Source organism: Equus caballus, chromosome X (genome assembly GCF_041296265.1).
Source record: "Equus caballus isolate H_3958 breed thoroughbred chromosome X, TB-T2T, whole genome shotgun sequence".
NCBI lineage: Eukaryota > Metazoa > Chordata > Mammalia > Perissodactyla > Equidae > Equus > Equus caballus.
This window is the reverse complement of record NC_091715.1, coordinates 79,570,491-79,588,054: the sequence shown is the minus strand read 5'-3', so window position 1 is coordinate 79,588,054 and position 17,564 is coordinate 79,570,491. Positions and strand designations below refer to the sequence as shown.

Below are 17,564 nucleotides of genomic sequence, written 5' to 3'. Positions count from 1 at the left end.
AACTTAAACTAGAATAACGACAGCAAGAATGGAGTGAGGGACAATTACCAGAGTTGGGAACAATATAACAAGATTAAGAATCTTGTCTGGTGGCAATGGTAATGCTACGATATCCTTTCACTAGCTTAGTACAATTAATAATATATTTGATCAGATTAGATATTGTCTATTTAGAAAATGAGCAGAGTTGGGTAACTAATATATTGCTTTCTATTTTATTATTCATACTTTAGTTTGAGATTCCGATTTAGCTTTGTTATAGACTGGAGGCTTTTGGTATAGATAAAATTTTTTCTTGTTTTTCAATATTTTATGAGGATAAAGTTGAAGTGCTGCTGAAAATAGAATAGTGTCCTGGGAAGCTTAGAGCTTGTAATTCCACTTGTATGGATAACATAGGACTGGACCCATTCCTGGTCAGAGTGAGCTCAGGGTTACCTGTTGTGCAGATCCCATGGACAGAGGCAGAGTGAGTTCTCTCACCTAGGCTCCTTCGTGTTTACACGTCTCTTCTACGTGGGTGGAAGAGTCTCTTTTCCAGGATAATAGAGCAGACGTAAGTTAGATTCTTTTAAAACTAAATGTTGACCCATTCTTAGTTTGTGTTCAGAGTTAAATTGTAATTTTGAGGTAGCATAATAAGATGGAAAGAATATAGATTTTCAGTTAAATTATCTGAGTTTATAAAACCTGATTCTGCTGACCTGCATGATCTTAGCTAATTAACTGGACTGAACTAATTGACTTAACTGGACTGAACCTTAGTTTCCTCATCTATAAAAGAGGGAGAATCATACTCAATGTGCAGTGTATCATACAACAGGATTAAGTGAGATAAAATATGTAAAGTACCTCCCTTAGTGCCAAGCACATAGTAGACACTCAAACGAATGTTCATTTCCCTACCTTCTTCCTCCCCCAACCCCAGCCCTCAAATCTTTCAAGCACCAATATAAGACACTGGTTCTTATTGTAATGATATTTCTAAATGAAACTAAACAGACTTTAAAATGTTTTCCACAATGCAAAAGGCATTAAAATATTTTTGAAAATCAGGTGTCAAAAAACCTGGTTTCAAAATATTTTTTATAAAACTAATTTATGTATGTTTTCCATGGTTCTCCCTAGAGACATCATCATTTTGGTTTCAAATTCAAACATCACCGATCACATTTCCTTCCCTGGGGACAATAGGAGTAACGTGCTATGATCATTTCCCTGCCGTTAGCAAGGAATAGATAACTTCACATATGTTAGTGACAAGGAAAAGCTCAGATGAACTCATTTTACAAGTTATCATACAGGTGGTGTTTATAAGAAAGACTCAATAATTATGTATATTGCGTGTGTAACTCTTTTCCACTTGGCTTGAGGCTTCCAAGAAACCTTTTGGAGTAAAGGGAACAGTCCTGCTCACTTGGATATTGCTATTGTCAATGGAAAATACTCCAATTTGTGATGACTTTCTTCTGTCATTTGAAAATTCAATTTTTGTCAACATCGAGACAGTACAGATCTTAGTGCCAGGTGCTTTTTCTGGCAAGTATCCAGGAAGCTTGCTCTAATGTTTATGTAACATAAGTCATTCACTAATGGTGGAATCTCTGGGCTGGTTAGCTCAATAAACTCAGCAGTTCTGCCTGTTCCTTCACCCATTAACATGTGGCTCAAGTCCCTTTCCATATTTACTGCCTTCTTCATCACCGTTATTGAAAATGGGTGTCTTTTGTGCAAACCTCTATCCCCTGCTATCCCTTCCAAAAATTTAATTCACATCTGTTTTGGGCCCATCTTTTCCCAGCACCACCCTTATCTGTCTCCTGCTACCTCCTGCTATGATGCCCTTTGAATTCTTGTTTTGTGGCAAACAAGAATTATTTATTTTTTCTTCTAAAAAGTACTTTTTATTTTTTTAAATGAAAGTAATGTATGTATATGGCTTAAAAGGTCAAATAGTACTAAAAGTCATATATAACAAACAGCAATTTCTTGCCCCAATCCTCTTCACATACACTTGATCCCCAGAGGCAACCATTTTCAACTCTTAGCTTTTTTTTTCCTGGTATTTACCTCCATATAGCTAAATAGTTTGTATGTACATATGCTGCTATTTCTTGATTTGTCAATGTTGTATATTATCTGTTTGGTTCTATTAATCCCCCATCCATCTGTTTCCATCCCTTCAATCATCCCAATATAGTTAAATCCCCATTTTTTTTTTTTTGCTAACTCAATGTTTATATGATTATTGCTATGAAAGTATGATTTACTGCTGAACCAATTTGTGCACTATTTTGCTTCTTTATTAGTACAACTATTCTTTGTTGGTGTTAATAATTCCTTTATTTTTTCATTTGTTTGGTTTTCTATGTATCTATTGTTAATTCTTTTCTCAGTAAAATTTTTCTACAGTCCAATGTTCCAGTTTTTGTTGATCAACTATCTACTCTCTTTAAAACCCTGCAATCCATAAACACCACCCTTCTTAGCTTGTATTTTTACTATCTACTGACCTTCTAGTCACTCTCCCCATCCTTCAACAATTTCATTGGCAGGCTTACAATCTTCTCTCCACTTCCCACTGACCCCCACCCTGGAATCATCTATGAGGAATTACCATTCATATCAGTGATCTCTCCCCTACTCTGCCCTCATGGCTCTTCATCACCCTCAGCTGCTTCATTTCTCTACATCTTCAGCCCTCATAGACTTTGGCCACTCCTTGAACCTCATCATCCCTTGAAACTGTTTAATCTGGAATGCTGAATGTCTCTCTTATCATCACTTTCTCACTTCACATCCTACTTTCTCATTCCTACTGAACCCTGCCCTCAACAAGCTCTCCAATTGTCAGTTCCAAGCTAGGCTGGTCTTCACTGTCAGCCAATTCAACAATGCTCTTGCTATAAAATCTTACAATTTTTGTTGCCTTCTCTGATTATTGTCTTCTCCTTGCTGGTCCCTTACTGTGGGTAGACTACCATCCACTTTCTCTGCCCCTATATTTTGATTTCTTTGTGTGCTAGAGATAGTCTACAAACTAGGCCAATTTAGTGTGGTACAGATTGTCTCTATCTTGCTGGATTGCCCATGTCGCTGGAGTCCTTTTAATTAATTCTAATTGACTTGCTACCATGGTCTTCAATATCTAATCTTTATCTTTCCCACCCTCCTCACACACTGGGTCCCAGTTCTATTCTCTCCCTCTCCGCAGTTGGCCTTGCCTTCTACTGAGAATGGGCAGCAGAATTCAAATTTTCTTGTGCACCACAATCAGTTGGAAGGCTTGTTTAAATAGAGAGTACTGGGACCTGACAATTTGCATTTCCAAGTTCCCTGGTTATCCCAATGCTACGGTCCAGGGATCACAATTTGAGGTCACTATGTGAACTTCTTCAACGCCCCACTTTACTGAAAAATTTCTCGGTACTTTCAGCAAACTTCCGATTCTTTCAATTTTCAAGAATTAAGAATCTAACTTTGCCTTCAACGTGACTCTCTTAACAACACTACCATCTTTTTCGTTCCCTTCATCTACTAAATTCTAGAAGGAGGAAGGCATGCTCACTACTGCCATTTCCTCACTACCCACACATTTCTTAACACTTTGAAAACCAGGTTCTAGTTTGAGCATGCTCCTGAAACTTCTTTTTTTTTTTTTTTGAGGAAGATTAGCCCTGAGATAACTACTGCCAATCCTCCTCTTTTTGCTGAGGAAGACTGGCCATGAGCTAACATCCATGCCCATCTTTTTCTACTTTATGTGTGGGACGCCTACCACAGCATGGCTTTTGCCAAGTGGTGCCATGTCCGCACTGACGATCCGAACCTGCAAACCCCGAGCCGCCAAGAAGTGAAACATTCAAACTCAACCACTGCGCCACCGGGCCGGCCCCTGAAACTGCTTTTATTGACCTTCAAGTTGCAAATTCTACCTCCTTTTATTTGTTCTCATCTTATTCCAGTCCTATAGCATATGACGCTGTCAACCCATTCTATTCTTGATATTCTTTCTTCCCATTATGCTATACTGCTGCTTCTACGTTTTCTTCTGAGGCTGCTCTTCCATCTTTCATCAGGAGATCTTCCCCAGGGCCCCATCTTTGACCTCCTTCTCCTTTCTTACCCACTTTCCCTTGACTATATGATACAAAAGCTTGACTTCTGAGGCTTTTACATGGACACCGTTACATGATCACCTTTACATGGACAGCACCCAAAACTTTCCTTCTCGGGTCTAATACATCATTTTTAATGGACTAGTTGACATCTCTATTTGGCTGTCCTACAGTCACCTCCAACTGACCACATACTGGCTTTTCATTCTAAGCCCTCTATTTGTATTAATGATATCTCCAATGCCCTAATTACCAGACAAAATTTAGCACTATTTTTTACTTTTCCTCTCCTTCGCCATCCCACACCTAATCAGTTGTCATAGTCTGATGATTCTTTCTACATATAACCTCTCTCATATAGTTGAAAGTTAGGTTTCCTTCTTGTAACTTTCTTAGCATTTGGTCTGTGCCTCTCTTTATAGCCCTTATCAAATGGTCAATCTATTCCTTACGTTAAATTTATTTAGGTACATATCTTAGCTCTTCTAAAAAACCATAAAGTCTTTGAGAGAGGAGACAGTATCTTATGTGTCTTTTTTTCCAATAGTGCTTAGAACTATGCCTTAGACAGTGCTTAGTAAGTTCTTAATAAATGTGTGCTGAATGAATGAAAGAATCACGCTCCTGAGACCTTTTAAATCCTGCATGCGGCTTTTGGATATAGATGTTAGCCTTTGGTGTAAGAAAAAAGTTAGAATATAAGATAAATTACATTAAAAGAGCTACTGCATATGTGTAGTAAGTTCTTCCATTGGCTTACCTTACATAAAGAAGTGGTTCCGTTCCTTGAATAAATTATATACTAAAGAATGGCAGAATAGAGAAATGACAGAGAAGTGGAGAGGAGGAAAAGACAGCAACAAAAGTATTACCAATAAGTTACATATTAAAAAATACATATTCATTTAAAATTAATTTCTTTGGTGTATATATATATGTGTGTGTATACACACACACACACGTACACACACACACATATATATGTGTGCATATATATATATATACTTATACCTGCCACTTCATTACAAAAAGGATTTGGAGTGGCTTAAGAGAACAAATAAGATGTAATAGAATAGAGAAAGAAATGTCAGGGACAGTGTAAATATAATGGAGTAATAACAATAGAAGGAAAAGAGAGTACACAGAAATGCAGGCCACAGAGTTCTATGCCATTAGCAAAACTGGGCTAAAAACTTAGCTCTGAGCTTTCTGGAAACATTAGAAAAAAAATGTAAAACATGATTAGTAACATAATTCCTGTTGTCCATGAGAACAAGCTTCATTAATTCTTGATATTCACTTGTATTATAGGAAAATATTATCCATTTTATTTTCCAGTCAGAAAGACTAATTTAAGCTGTTACAAATGTTACAAATTCAATCACCTGTATTCATTATAAAGTAACAATCCAAGCCACCTACTTTTGTTTTCACTTGGTTGAGAGTGGAATAATCATCTTATTTTATAACATAATGTCAAAAGGTACACATACACCAAAAAGGAGTGAGAACAACCTTGGTTAGGTCTTAATAAAGCCCATTTCAGTGTGCTTTATTAAAGCATCTCTTCCAACTAGTGCTTTTACATTTATTATACTTAATATTTAGCCCCAGTTACATCCTTTATTATAAACAACTTCTTCATGACTTACCTTGCAACAAATGTTTACTTAACATCTACTGTATTCAGGCCCTGGGCTAGGTACTAGAATCAAAAAAATACATGAAGACGATGTCTCTACTCTCAGGCAGCTGAGAGTCTTGTGGAAAATTTATAGTCATCTTCCACGCCTATCATTATTCCAATAGCCAATTGTCCATATGTCTTAAGTTAAATGAGACCATTATTTATGTAATGGTTTTGCATTATGGCTTAACAATTTACCAAAATATATGTGATATCTACAGCAACTTCATAAAATAGGTATTAAATTACCTGTATTTTACAGTTGAGGAAACTGAGGTTCAGAGAGGTTATGCAGTATGCAGCATATGTAACCTACAGCTAGGAAGCGGGAGCTCCGCTTTTGGCTCCAATTTCCATTCTTTCTTCATTGAAACACTTTGCTGCCTAGCTTTACTCACATAGAAAATTAAATTAGGCCTTTATTTTTAAGAACAGAACTGTTGTTATGAGTAAAGTTTTCATTTTAGAAGTGTGATTATTGTAAAGTGCATTCAATTCAGTGACAGCATTTATTGAAAATCTTCTACGTACCAGGTACTGTATAATGCAATATTTCTTTACTAAAATATCTATGGAGGTTAAAAATAGCAGTGAGGATTTTCAGAACCTAAAATTCTGACACTTTCTCTCCTGCTAGGATTTCTTCTTGTCGTACAAAATAGGAAGAGAGCAATTATTTCTTTTACCCTATTAGCCAAATAACGCTGGTACCTAAAATGCATTTAATTTCACAGGGATTAATGACCACTTGATTAACTATGGTTTCAATCAGTCTGACAGCTATTAAATGTCCCAAATCAAAGCAAAATTAATGAAGCAGTAGCCTCATTTACCTACAAATGTCACTATATGATTATGAGCTGTGCAGTAAAATAAGCTATACATTGTAACCTTTTATTAATAGTGATGTTTTCTGTTGTCATGTAGCAAAACGTTTCTACCCAGTAGGGTCTAAGCACAGCAGACCTTGTTACTTAACATGTTCGTGATATTTTAGAGGGTTAGGCATTTATGTATAATCTCTTTTATATAACATGGCATTTTAAGCACTTTATAAGCTGCTAAGCAACCCTTCTAAATAGGCGAAACATGCACACATTTAAGCCAGTTACCTAGCGGGAATAAACTTAATTAAGCCAACGACCTGTACTACCGGATTGTGATTTATGCCTTGATCATGAACTATCCCGAGTCCTGAGTAGCATTCTCACAAATGTATGCCCTTAAGCTTGAGGGGGGCCAGGCAAGAAAATACAGGTAGCTCAGCCAGAATTTGTTACTACTGTGTGTCTACCGTCTCCAGGGCTCTATAATAACTACCACTGACTTTTGTAAATATGGTCATCAAAAGTATCATCTTTGAACATCCAAGTTTATATAATGTAGACGCTAGCAAGAAAATTTCACTCCTAGAATCACATAGACCACAAACAAGAAACAAAACCCAAAATTGGAACCAGGACAAGAATCTCCAAGGCAGTAGTGAGGTGAGATCCATGGTCTCCCTTTACAAGGTACTTCCTTTCTACAGATTTTCTGAAAAATGACCACTAATTTACTCCTGGTTTCACACCTAAACATTTTTGCCTTGCCTTGAGTTTTCAGCAGCAATTCTAATCAAAGATTTTTTTACTACAATCAGAGACAAGGAATTGGACTCTTGGCAATTATTATAGTCAAATAGTGATCTGATTAAAGGTACTTGATTGACACATGCTAAGGCTCTTTAATAATTTTTGTAATTTTTTGGAGAAATATCACATTTTGTGTATCTGGGATAAACTATTCTTAGCACAGTTCATATTCTTGTCCTGTTTATATGTTCAGAGCTAAAGCTATTATCCAAGATTGAGACTGGAGATAGCTCTCATTCATCAGGCGGAAGAGTAGGTATGGGGTACACCTATATCTCAAGTATCCTATCAGCTCGATATTGTCACAGAGAGAAAATTCCACCCACTAGATTTATCATTATTCTGATCCCAAACCTTCATGTTTCCTTGGGTAGCTCCCTATTTTGGCTCTTTCAAAGCAAGAGCATGGCTTTGAGACAACTCTAAAAGATATGTCAAAACACACCTCTAGACAGTTCCAATAAAACTAAGAAGCTCTAAGGACCTGTGATTTACTAATGGGAAGCATTGCTACCTGGCACATCACAGTTTACAGTTAGGAAATTTCATTTTATTGTTGAGCATAGTCCTGTCAAAGACTTAAAAGTAGATGAGAATCTGACTTCTGTCTTCTCCTCTCCAAATTTTTGAACTCAATTGGGTTTTGGTTTTTACTGAGTGTTACTCAAATGTTATTGTAAATTGTAGACTGTACAAAACTGAGAGGAATATAGATACAAAGGAGTAAAATTTTGCTTCCTGCTTTGTCACCTTGACGTCTCTTTTGCCAAAAGAACCCATTCTTCAGTTCTAATGCTGTTCCCTTTTCTCTAGCTGATTAAAATTTATTACATGAACTTTAGGCATATTTTGCATAGTTTCACACTAAGAAAATCAAACTCTTACTATTTCAAGTCTTAGCCCAACTAACCTCCAAAATAATGCAGTTAGGGACGGTATAATTTCAAAGTAGCTGAGAAAACAAACACAAGAGGTCACCTGGGAGGCAATATGGTGTAGTGGTTATAAGATAGCATTACCTCATTTTATCTTTACGTAAAGTTCACAGCATAATGGCTGGAACACAGTCAGGGCTAAATAAATATTAGTTATTATTATTATTTCTCAAAATAAAATCACTTCCCTTTGCTAATTTTTAACACCTCTTTCTAGCTGTGAACACAGACACAATGTTGATGTAAATAATTCCTTGTCCTAGACTCTCTGATTCTTTGTTTGGGTGCCTAAATCCACCACATAGAAATCACATGAGCAAAAGTTTTAGCAATGGCACTAAAAATCCATGTGGGCAAAGAATTATGTACCCAAAACGTCTATTAGTGTGCAGTGCAATGACAGGAGAATATTTGTGCAAAAATAAAAAAGAAATAAATATTTTAAGACAATTTGAAACTATGAAATTACTCTGTAAAAGGAATCAAATTGGAAGGAAAAACCATGATTTTTACAGCATTATGAGGGGATTATAATCAGTTAAGTGAGAAAAATATGTAAAATATAAACATATCAAATCAGTAGTTTGGAGATTCTAACAGGGGGCTTAGTACTTGAATATCCTTGGCTAAAGAAATGCCCTCTTTTATTTGGGAAAGTTACAGTTTTGGAAAGGACACACATAGAGAGGTGAGGCAGGAAGAAGGTATCTATCTGGCCAGCTACAGCACTGAAATAACCTGAAGACCCATGGAACGACATTGACATGACAGCTAAATTTTCTTCTTATCCAGTTAACTCTGATTTTTAAAATCATATTTGAAACCATGTTTTTAGGCCACTTCCAGTTTGGTGAATATATAAGTGGTGTATAAGGGAGAAATGCATGAATAAAATATGAAATCAAAAGTATTCATGGTTATTTTGAATAAAGACTTGCCTAATTTTGACCTTCATTTCCTGAGAGGAGACTGTCACTGAGGAGCTGACTGCCAAGATCTAGAAATCTAGATAGAACTGAAATGTCAGTCTCCAACACTACAAGGAGTTCAGTCTAGTTGCTACTATTAGACTTACCTGAACTTAGGAAGAGGGTGTAAGGGCTCACTGTGGTATTCTTGAGGAAGTGCTGCCTATGCTCTTTTTGGCTTCCTTAACCATTCTTGGTTAGTTGCTTTAAAAGAGAAACATGTAAAAAAATTCTTTCCAGAAACAGCTGGAATTCGGGGTCTCTCCTAACCAGGTAGATGACTTCTTTCAATTCAACAAGTACTTACTGAACAATTATAGGGTGTTCAATCAGTATTGTGCTAGATACTATTGGATATACTATAAACAATGACATTCTTTACTCAAGTTTGTTTATTTCTTTTGGGTAAGGAGAGGATGCTAAGAGAACAAGATTTACATATGTAAAATAATATGAAAACAATTCAAGATAATTGAGCACAAAGAGCTAAATTCAATTAGCTCATTGGCTGGCATTATTTCAGTTTTCATGATGGTGGTAGATCTTGAGAGGGATTTCAAAGGATAGGTAAGATTTGGATACACAGCACGAAGGAGAGAGAGTATTCAAAGGAGTCAAAAATGTGAGTAAAAACCAGAGGCAGGAATAACAGGATGTGTGGCCAGGACAGTGAAATTTACCATGTCTGGAACAGAGAACACATTGGGAAATAGAAAGTGTTACTATGTTTATGTAAGCATTTAAAGGTTTTATGCGGAATATACACAATTTATTAATTCCATGACGTTTAAACATACTGTGTGATGATATTCACTTTACCAGCTTATCCATCTACTTATGCCTTCATATAGGAGACTGCTCTGTTTAGGAAACAATCACTACTTCTCTAGGAAAGCAACTTCCAAGGGTACATGGATAAGATAGCATTGTGGTATGTTCATCTAGACTTTTAAAAATGTGAAATATATATATATTAATAAAAGCATGATGATACTATATTTTATGTTGAATGTGGCTTTTTCCATTTATCTGTATTTTATAAAATGGCTTAGCATATCACAGACACAATTATGAAAGCCCATCTCTGCTTACTTTGCAATCCTTCCATTTGCCTCAGCATGCATGCTTTTCTGGGATCTGCATTCAGAGGACAAGTTGAAAAGGAAGTATCCAAATTTGAAGTCTATTTATCATATAAATATATATATATATATATATATATATATATTCTCAGGAATAAATGTGTTTATAGGACACCTTTGGTTCCACGTGTAATATCAAAGGTAGTATGGAATGCAACCTAAGTTATTAACCTCCAGGTAGTGTTGTTTTGAGGATGGGAAGCAAGGTAGTCAATAATATTGAAAAGATTCATACCAAAGGATATGAAGCCAATAGAATAGGTCTTATTTAGGACACTATTCACAGTAATTTGTGTTTAGCATCTCAAATGTCTCTGAGGTCTATGAATTTTCTACACTTGGCCCTGAACTACTCTCTTTCATGTCAGATTGACTAGATATTCAGTCCAGACAATAAATGGAGGGAATCCAACAAGAAATACATAAAAACACATTGAATTGAGAAGGTTTATTTAATCTAACTTCAAGATACACTAATAAATCAAGATGACTTTCACTAAGAAAATGCAAATCCAAATGAAATCAATTCTTCTAGAGTCAGTAAAATTCAAATAATTCACATTTTCTTTTCCAACAGGGGACAGATGAGTGAGCCATGTTGTGATAATGGGCAATTCAGGGATTTTGATTTACTTGTTTTACTGTTTTACTTAAGTATCTATATTCAAGAATTTTTATACAAATTATTCAAGTTTTGCATTCATTAGGTCATTTAGACTTGAGTGAAGTGAAATTGAAAATGTTATTGCAATGCTGCTTTTCCTTTAAATTCCTCCCACATTGAAAAATGTATATTCTAGATACAAAGAAAATTTAGTGGCTTGATTCATGTGATGACTTTGTAATGAGTTATTTGTATTAATGGGTTATTTCACTTTTTTCATTTCTCATCAAAGCATTTGTGAACTTAGAAACACTTAATATTATTTATAATTGTGGCTGATGCTTTCTTCAGGTGATAATTCAAGATGATGGCCCTGAAAAATTGGACCCCAAATATTTTGGAGAGTTGCTTGCTGATCTGAGCCGTAAAAATACCGATCTATATCACTGCTTATTAGAACATTTGCAGAGAATTGGAGGAAGGTACTGTAAACATATCATTTGCCTTGATGTTGTAGCTATCAAACATTTTACAATTCTCTAGTATTTTTTAAATTGACTTTTTAGAGCAGTTTTAGGTTCACAGCAAAATTCTTGTACTTTTAATGGGGAAATAGGGCAACTCTATGAGCAAATCTCAGCAAATGTCTCATTTTAAGAGTTTATGTACTTCATGAAAATCATCAAAAAGATCACACCAGCCCTTTTAGGATCAGTAAAGAATTCTGTGTACCTTCTTTCATAATGTACTTTGATGGCAAATGCAACCTCTTGGGCAAGGAGCTCAAAAAATGCATGGCATACTATGACTTGTTTTAAGATATAGGATACAATCCCACTGCTAACACACTGTTGTTTATCTTCCACTAATGTGCACTCAACGTATGAAGGCCAGAGTTTAATAGTTACATTTACTGTTATACATTTAGTGTTATATATTATTATATGTTTATATTAGTTTAATAGTATATATTATATTACATATAACTTGTTTAACAATAATATATCAAATGTAAATTATATAAATATCTATTTATAAATCAATGTAAATATAAATATGTATATTATATAATATCTAATAAGTAATATATATTTAAATATATATATACATAAGCAATTTATCAACTGTTCACGTATAGATGAGAGAATATTATGTCATGAAATGAATTCCATAAGCTACACACCAAAAGTTGCCTTCTACTATATAGTCACATCATATATGGTCCACTATCAGGCAAAAATCTGGGAAAGCTCCACAAATTCAGAAAAATCTGGAGGATAAAGGAAAGTCGGTAGAATTTTTTTCTAGTTCAGACTTCACTAACTAGATTCTTCTACTTCTTAGAGCTCTTTAATCTCTTGTCCATCTCTTTTCTCTCAATTTATTACATCTCTTTCTCTCCATTTATTAGCTCCCTCCTTCCTGACTTTTCTTGCTTTTATATTCATGACTGAAACCATTCTCTTACCATCACCCTCAACTGCTTTGCCTTCTTACCTTATTATCTCTCCCACTTAGCAAAATCCCAACTCTGGATTAGTCTAGCTTTTTGCTTTTTTTTACGTTTCTCTTTACCACCATCTCCTCCATCCAATACCCAGCAATAACTACCCCTAGAATTCAGAGGGCTCCATGAGAGCTGTTTTATTTACCCTGGTTTCCTTGGTGCTTAGTGTGGTGACTGGTTTAGTGTGGTACTCAAAAAAATATTTGTTGAATAAATGAAGGCTTTCTTTACTGCTACATCCATGCAGTTGAACACTGTTAGAGAAAAGCACAGCCATTTATTAGAATTGGAGTCAATTCAATTCAACACGTGAATAAACACATGACTTCAATCTTCAGCTAGGCCTTCATCATTGTTTTATACTAATCAACACCCTCTCCCATTACCCAAATGACTATTTCACATATTCATCCATTTGCATAAGGTCACTACCTTAAAATTTTTCCCGTCATTTTGAGTTGTCAATTATTTATTGAGTGTCCACTATGTGCCAGACACTGTGTTAAATGCTTTTTTTACATTATCTAATTCACACAGTAACCCTAAAAGGTTTCAAATGGAGACCCAAAGGGAGTAAGCTATTAACTTAAGGTCGCACAGCTACTAAGTGCTTGAGATGGATTCAAACATTCTGAGTACTCTTTTACATATAAACCATGACAACTTTTCTGGAAAGCCTTCCCTAGATACTCAGTTTGGTCTAGATGTTTCTCTTCTGTGCATTAATCAGCCCTGAATATTTCTATCAAAGTATCGCATTGTAAAATCAAGAGCATATGGAGACAAAGTCTTAAGTACCCTGATTCTAGATCCAGAGTTCACAACAGCGTTCATGTCCCAGCTTTGGTTACATACTGGATGTGTAATATCAGACAACTTATTTAACCTCTCTGTGCCTCAGTTTCTTCATCTGTAAAATAGGGATTATAACAGTAATCCTTATCTCATAGATTTGTTATAAGCAATAAAAGACTTAATGTACTTACAAGCAGTGTCAGAATCATGTGAGAGCTCAGAAATAAACCTACAGAATCAGAAACTCTGGGGGTAGGGCCCAGCCACAAGCCCTCCAGAGGATTCTGATACATGCTCAAGTTTGAGAACCACTGACCTAACGCCACAAAAGTGGCAAAATCTGGGACTAGAACTCTTACTCTGAGAACCTTTTCTCCTTAGGCAAATCACTTAACCTTTCAAAACTAGATATGTATCTCCAAATTATTTAAGATATTGCAGACAAATTAAAGAAATCATAAAATTTTTGAATCATCAAATTTGGAAAAATCACAGGATTGACATTGTTCAAATTTTGTCTTGGGACAATTATGTTTGTATGAAGTACAGGACAAGATAATATTTGTGTTTTGTATTGCCCCAAAACACTTCAGAGCACGTGGCCTTGACACAATCTACTTGATAAAGTTTATAGAATGACAGTTAAATATATTCCAAATTTATTAGTCTCATACTAATAAACGAAAAAACTAAAAACTAGAAGTAGAGAAAATAACTGAGCAAGAGAAGTTAAATTATTTCATAATGATCATCCAGGTAAAGGTGTAATCCGGGGTTTTGAAATAACTTCCTCTCATCGAGGGGTTTTGATAAATATACATGGGTGACCTTAATGTGTAATTGAGCACTGCAAAGCCTTGAATTTAATTCGTAGAGTAGCTAAACATACCAAAAAGAAAATAGAAAGCTAGTGCCTCCACCTAAGTAAACACTCTAGAGTGGAGAGGGTCTCATAAAATTTTGGTGCTTAAGAGTTTCTGTTTGTCAGAAGGTTGTCAGTTTCCTTCTTTTCATTCCTTCCTTCTCTCCCTCCTTTCTTTTCTTTTTCCTTACTACATTCCTTCCTTCCTAGGAGGTGAGATGGTGTATAGTGAGTGCTACTCTTTTTTTTTTTCTTCTGCCCAATGTAATTCTAGTCACCACCCTCCAGTGCTGAATGGAGATGTAATCCACACTGACCTTTCCACCTCCCTGCTCTGCTCTATTTGTTTGCACTCTCTGCCTCTCTCCCTCCCTTTTTGTTTCCACTTTTCTTCTCTTTCCAAATTGCAGTTCAGCAATGAGTGGGCTGCAGGGTAAGAATTGAGGAAGGTTGTCTCATGAAACCATTCTGGTTATTTTTAAAATTCCAGTATTAAGTGCCGTTGATTGTCCCTTGTTTTGTTTCTTTGTTTTGTATTCTTATTTGTAGACAGAAGTAAGTGACTAGAGACATGTATAGTAGGTTGTCATTGGAATCAAAATTTTAAAGATAAAAGGTCTATTAATACAGTGATAAGTCCAGTTAACAGTAATGCAAGACTACTAAAATTGCATTGTGATTCATATTTTTAACTTGTTTTAGCTTCCAATATATGTATGCAGTTACTTTAGTAAAACATTTAAAAAGTAGAAGATATTTCTTTTTTTTTTTTGCTAGGGCCTCTCCACAATTTCTATTTTGGGCAACACAGGAAATACCACATACATACAGACAGACGATTGCACATATGCAGTTATGCTTCGGGAAATGGAATCTTCAGTTCTCTTTCTCCACATTAGCTTGTATATTTTTATAAATGCATGCAAGAGGTTTTGCACAGTGAATGACCCACTTATCTCTGTAAACAATATATTACTCATAAGCACTTAGAACATAAAGATAGGAGCTAATGTACTAGCTTATATCTCTAAAACATTTTTCTGTTATACTGAGGATATGGCAATCATATATCTATGATTTTCTAAGACCGTCTTACTTTAAAATATTCTGTCTTTCTGTCAGAACATGCGTACTGGTTTCTCTTTCAGAAGTATGTTCGCCATATGTATTTTGAGCCCATTTCTTCCACTAAGTGCAGAGAGAGCAAGTAAGCAAAAATAAAGGCCTGTCTGTTGCCGCTGACAACACTAGAATTGTATCCTTCCCAGCTTTCACCATTCCCCAAAGGAGCGAGTGCCAGACTGGTATAATGACTAACAATTCTCTCGCAGCATTTGCCTGCCTAACATGGTTCCACAAAGGGCTTTCCAACCCTCGAAGCCAAACCCTCATTTTAATCCTGGAAATTCTATTATCCCCCTAGAATTTTGGTCACGCTGCTTAAGGCTCTGTCCCTGTGTAAACATTCAAATACCCCTTAAGCTTCATCACTGCCATACACACTGTAGTGTAGATTGAATGAGTTACTCAGTCTTGTCTTGCAAGTTTTGATCTTGATAAAAAAGAGTATGAATAACTTGAAGACACTGTAGAGAGAAGCTGGAGTCAGCACTGAAAGAGGGCAATACAAGGAGAAAAGGGAGGTGAAAATAGAGAGAGAACAACTATTATTGCTATTTATTCACTGAGGTAGCATTTATTGCCAAGCACCGAGGACCTCTATATTGTAGCCACAAATGGACTGGTGCAAATGGATGGTACTAGCCAATTCTGCATATTCTATCAGCTTGTTATTTGGATATTGTTCATTTTTAATAGATTAGCTGGCTCCAGGAAAATTATCTTTATTTTTATCGTGTCATTGTCATTTTAGTTTTAAACTTTTCATTTGGATTATAAAATGAATCAGTGCTATTATGATATATCAAAAAGAAAGATAAAGTAATTGGAACACTAGCATTTATCTATGACCAATATATACATTTTCCTAAGGTTGTGTATCTTTTTTTTCATTCTTGCAGCAAACAGGACTTCGAGTCTACAGATGAGGTAAGTGCAAAAACAGATGAAAATCAAATATAAAGCAGATTATGATATTTGTACTAATAACATTGTTTTAGTTTGGTACCTTTATTAGATTGGAAACATAGGTTAGTGAAAGAAATAATGATCATTTTGCCTTTAAAATGATATAACCATTAGATCTTTGTAATGGCTGTAAAAGTAATAATAGTAAAAATAATAATCATTCACACAAAAAATGTTTTATCAGCTGCCACCTAATGATTTAATTTGGCCTTGCTTATCAGAACATTTAAAATTTCATTGACCACATACTGTCTGCTTTAGAAAAGTGAAATCTACGTTAATAAATAGCAAATTTAGTTTAATGTATTTTGAAACCTGTGTCCCGTGCCAAATAGCCAGCAACTTGACGTAAATTTTTTTCAAGTATTAATTCTAGTATACATGCACATTTTATTAATAATTACTTTTAATGGAATAAACCATCAAATAGAGAAATGCCTGATTTCAATGCAATATGTAAAGCACAATGGCCTCTTTTGTGTTACTTTTTATCTTTGTTTCCAATGTATTGATATACTGCATTCATTACCATAATTCAGTAAGTCCTAAATTAGGGAAGTACTGACTTCAATTCAGCTTTTCACTTAAAATTAGTTGAAGCTTCTCAACGTTGCTGTGGCAACATCATAATCTTTCAAAAGTCACCACAGCTTTATGTAAATTCTCCATAAACAATTTCATTTCCCCCAATTTTTGTTATTTAAAAAATTAGCCTCTAAAATGTCATATTTACCACCCAACAAAACTTTCAGTTGTTGAAAGATACACTGAAATGAAGTATTTAATGGGATTTAAGAGACCATCTTTTGTTCTTAAAAATAGGAATAGAACACCTGATTGGCTGCCCCAAGCTTTTTCTTAAAATGCCTGGAATTCAGGGTTCTTTCCGTAGTGTATGTAGTATAATTGATTTTTCAAAAGTAAGAAAGAACTTATAATGCTAGAAATGAAGTTTGTAGCAACTCTTGCCCTAAAAGTGGAATAATCTTTTGATGTCTCTAAAAATATGCCCTGCTGCATGAGTCTGTGGACTGCTGACCGTAAGATTAACATACTAACGTGTATCTGTTCAATGGATAAGCCTCTCTTTTCTTACAGTCAGAAGACATTGAATCTTTGATTCCTAAAGGATTGTCAGAGTTTACCAAACAGCAAATTCGCTATATTCTGCAGGTGAGATGAGGTCAAGAGTGGGCATGAGATCAACACTTAACAAACCACTAC

The 17,564-nt window shown here is 35.3% G+C and overlaps 1 protein-coding gene across 4 annotated transcripts in view; it reads left to right on the top strand.

The window, feature by feature from the left end:
- The window catches only part of POF1B (POF1B actin binding protein), a 75,661-nt gene that overhangs the window by 37,033 nt on the left and 21,064 nt on the right, over window positions 1–17,564 (top strand). For all 4 annotated transcript variants that reach the window (XM_023634672.2, XM_070257176.1, XM_005614310.3 and 1 more), the window contains exons 7-9: window positions 11,440–11,570; window positions 16,274–16,301; window positions 17,439–17,513. In XM_023634672.2, coding sequence (XP_023490440.2) covers window positions 11,440–11,570; window positions 16,274–16,301; window positions 17,439–17,513 — 234 coding nt within the window. The remainder of the gene's footprint in view (window positions 1–11,439; window positions 11,571–16,273; window positions 16,302–17,438; window positions 17,514–17,564) is intronic.